Source organism: Hipposideros armiger, unplaced genomic scaffold, assembly GCF_001890085.2.
Source record: "Hipposideros armiger isolate ML-2016 unplaced genomic scaffold, ASM189008v1 scaffold_990, whole genome shotgun sequence".
Lineage (NCBI taxonomy): Eukaryota > Metazoa > Chordata > Mammalia > Chiroptera > Hipposideridae > Hipposideros > Hipposideros armiger.
This window is the reverse complement of record NW_017732340.1, coordinates 285207-288491: the sequence shown is the minus strand read 5'-3', so window position 1 is coordinate 288491 and position 3285 is coordinate 285207. Positions and strand designations below refer to the sequence as shown.

General features: G+C 47.2%; 1 protein-coding gene across 1 annotated transcript; it reads left to right on the top strand.

The window, feature by feature from the left end:
• Nucleotides 1-1961: 1961 nt before the first annotated feature.
• On the top strand, nucleotides 1962-2743 carry LOC109375821 (IQ domain-containing protein F5-like). Its single transcript, XM_019631308.1, has 2 exons — nucleotides 1962-1971; nucleotides 2292-2743. The coding sequence occupies exons 1-2, from the start codon at nucleotides 1962-1964 to the stop codon at nucleotides 2741-2743; spliced, it is 462 nt and encodes a 153-aa protein (XP_019486853.1).
• Nucleotides 2744-3285: the final 542 nt, after the last annotated feature.

The window sequence follows — 3285 nt, the reverse complement described above, 5'->3', positions numbered from 1 at the left end:
AAAAAAAAAAAAAGAGTGATCTGTTCTTTTGAGCACATTAGCTGGGAGATACTCCCACATTTCTTGTCGAGAATTCCCTAGACATTCCTTCTGCCAGTTCCTAATTCAACCAGTTTTTGAAAACCACTTCCTGAAAAGCAGCTCACATAAAATTCAATCACATCTAAGTGTTTATTAATCTGCTGAGGTCACCTGCTCTTTTGTTATCTGTCTTAACAAGCTGACTTAAGTGAAAAAGGAGGTTAATTGGCTCACAAAACTAAGAATTCCCATAGTATAGCTAGTGGTAGGTTCAGACATGGTTGGATCCAGAGGCATCTCCATCTTTTGACTCTGCTTTCCTCGTGTTGGCTCCATTCTCTGGAAGCTATTTTCCTGTGGTGTCCCCAGCAGCTCTGGTTTCATAACCATTACAGTTAACAAAAGATGGTCCATTCATATGATGGACTATCACTCAGCCATAAAAATGAATGGAGTACTGATGCATGCTGCAATGTGGATGAACCCTGAAAACATCATGTTAAGTGGAAGAAACCAGATGCAAATATTTTTTTATTCCATTTATATGAAAAGTCCACACCAGGTAAATCCTGGTGACAGAATACAGATTGGAGATTGCCAGTGGCTGGAAGAGGGGGTCCCGGGGAGTGATTGCTTAATATTTTCTTTTAGGATGATAGAAACATTTTAGAACTTGCTACAGATGATAGCGGTTGCTGGATAAATGCATAGATGATAGTATTCAGCTGTGAACGTACTAAATGCCACTGAATTGTTAACCTTATGTTAATAATTAATACTATGTGGTTAATCTGTAAATGGTTATGTGAATTGCACTTAAATATTATATCTATATGTATATATAAAATGTTCTTTTATGTAATGGTCAGCCAGGTCTAGCCACAAGAGAATAGGTGAGACACAAGAAAACAAAATTTAATATACTCACAGGCTCTCAGGTCTTAGAGGAGGTCACCATATATCACACAGGGTCACAGGAGAAGCATCAGGTTTTGGTCAGGTGGCAGGAGACAGCAGTGAGGAAAGAGATTTTGCCATGGCCTTTATGGGAGCGGGAAAGGCAAGGCAGGGCCGCGTAACTGGTTTAGGACTGGGCTCCAAGCTATGGAGGGCGGGGCGGGGGGGCATCCCCAGATGCCTGGTACCTGGGATGAGGAAGGCAGAGGAATGGTGCCTCTTGGATGTACAGGCCACAGAGAGGAGGGATGGCTCTGGATTGGTTAGTTTGCAAATGAAAGGCATGCTCAAGGCTGAGTCCTTCTCCCTCTCTAAGAACTGGCTAGTCATGGGAGGGGCAGTCTCTCCCAGGCCAGAAAGGGATTATTTTTTTAAAGATGTCAAAATGTCACAATATACAGAAAAAATACAGACACGCGCGCGCGCGCACACACACGTCTTACAATTAAGTTTACAAACTTGTTGCAACGATGTTGCTAACCTTTTTTGATATCAGAGGTATTATTCATTATGAATTTGTACCCACTGGACAAACAGTAAACCAAGTTTACTATTTGGAAGTGCTGAAAAGGACGCGTGAAAAAGTTAGATGATCTGAACTTTTCGCCAACAATTCATGTCTCTTGCATCACGACAATGCAACAGCTCACACGTCCTGTCTATCAGGGAGTTTTTAGCCAGTAAACAAATAACTGTATTGGAACACCCTCCCTACTCACCTGATCTGGCCCCCAATGACTTCTTTCTTTACCCAAAGATAAAGNGTGCATGCACGCGCGCGTATGTGTAACTTTGTACTGATGCATGTGTTAACTGGTGTTTAAGCTCTTAATCAAGTGTGTGAGGTGGAGGAATCTTAATACTTTGGTTGAGGAGAAGGGAGACAGCAGGTCTCAGGTTTAACCTGAAGTGGGAGGTGAGAGGGCAGGGAGAGCAAAGGATGCTGTTTTTCCAGCAGATGGGAGGGCCTGAAGGGAAGAGACATGATCTCAGGTAGGTGGTCAGGTCCAGGTTTCAGCTCTAGATAATGGAGTATCTTGTTCTAGACTGGACAACCAGGTCCATTTAAAACTGGGTAAGGCTGCAGGTGCAGGTGTGCCTCCATTTTACATATGGAGCCCTTGCGATGCAGAGGGCAAGAGGATACATCGAATCAGAGTGGCCTAAGCAGGACACTTAGTAGGTCTCCTGGGTCGAGCTGTTGTTAACGGCTCTCCTGAACGGCAGAGAAAAGGGCTATTGATGATAGAGGATCAGGGCCCCTTCCTGGCCGAAATGTATGAGTTTCCTAAGTGTCCATTTTCTCTTACAAGGCTTCAGAAGAGTTCAAGTTAAGATCAGTATAACGCAAGAGAAAGCAGTCGTGATCCTCCAGGCCTGGTGGCGGGGCACCCTGGTGCGCAGGACGCTGCTGCACGCGGCGCTCAGCGCGTGGATCATTCAGCGCTGGTGGAAGCAAAAGCTGGCTACGCTGTTGGAGGAGAGGCGGCGGGCAACCCTAGATTCATATGCGCGGAGCGAGTGGGCGGCGGTCAGGCTGCAGTCCTGGGTCCGCATGTGGTGCGTCCGCCTGCGCTACAGCCGTTTGCTCCACGCCGCCCGCATCATCCAGGTGTATTGGCGCTGGCATAGTTGCCGTAACCGTGGTTTTATTCAGGGCCATTATGACATCAAAGAAAGCCAAATGAATCTTGAACTTCAAATCTCTTTGGGCTCACAGGCTTGTAGGATGCAACAGTGCATACCCCTTCCAATAAAGGAGTGACCAGGTCTGCAGTATCTGCGTCCCCAGCTCTCTCAGATCTATTTCAAGGAGGTCGTTGAGCTAATGATGGCAAATACGTGGCAACTCATAAATCAGCTCTGGGGAAGCTGCGGGGTCCCCTGAGTGCAAGAGGATTCTGAAAGCCTGGTGCTGGATAAGCAGGGCCTGTGATTGATTAGCAATGTCTGCCCTAGTAGGAGAGGTGGGGTTTCAGGGCCACCGTGTCAGCCCAATCCAGGGAGACACCGTCACTGTAAATGGCACGCTCTGGTCGTTTTGCAACATGGGGTCCCGTGTCTTCTTTTGCTCCCCCACCAATCTTTAAAATATATTATTTTAGGGCCAGCCGAGTGGCGCGATGGTTAAGAGCTGGCTTGGGACCCAAAAGGCCCCAGTTCGGATCTCACATATCTGGGCCAGTGACACTGCCCTCTACAGCTAAGATGCTGAACAACAGCTCGACCTGGAGCTGGGCTGCTGTGAGTCGCTGGCAACAGCGTAGGCTGCAGCTCCTGTGGCAGTGGGTTGCCATGGGCTACCGT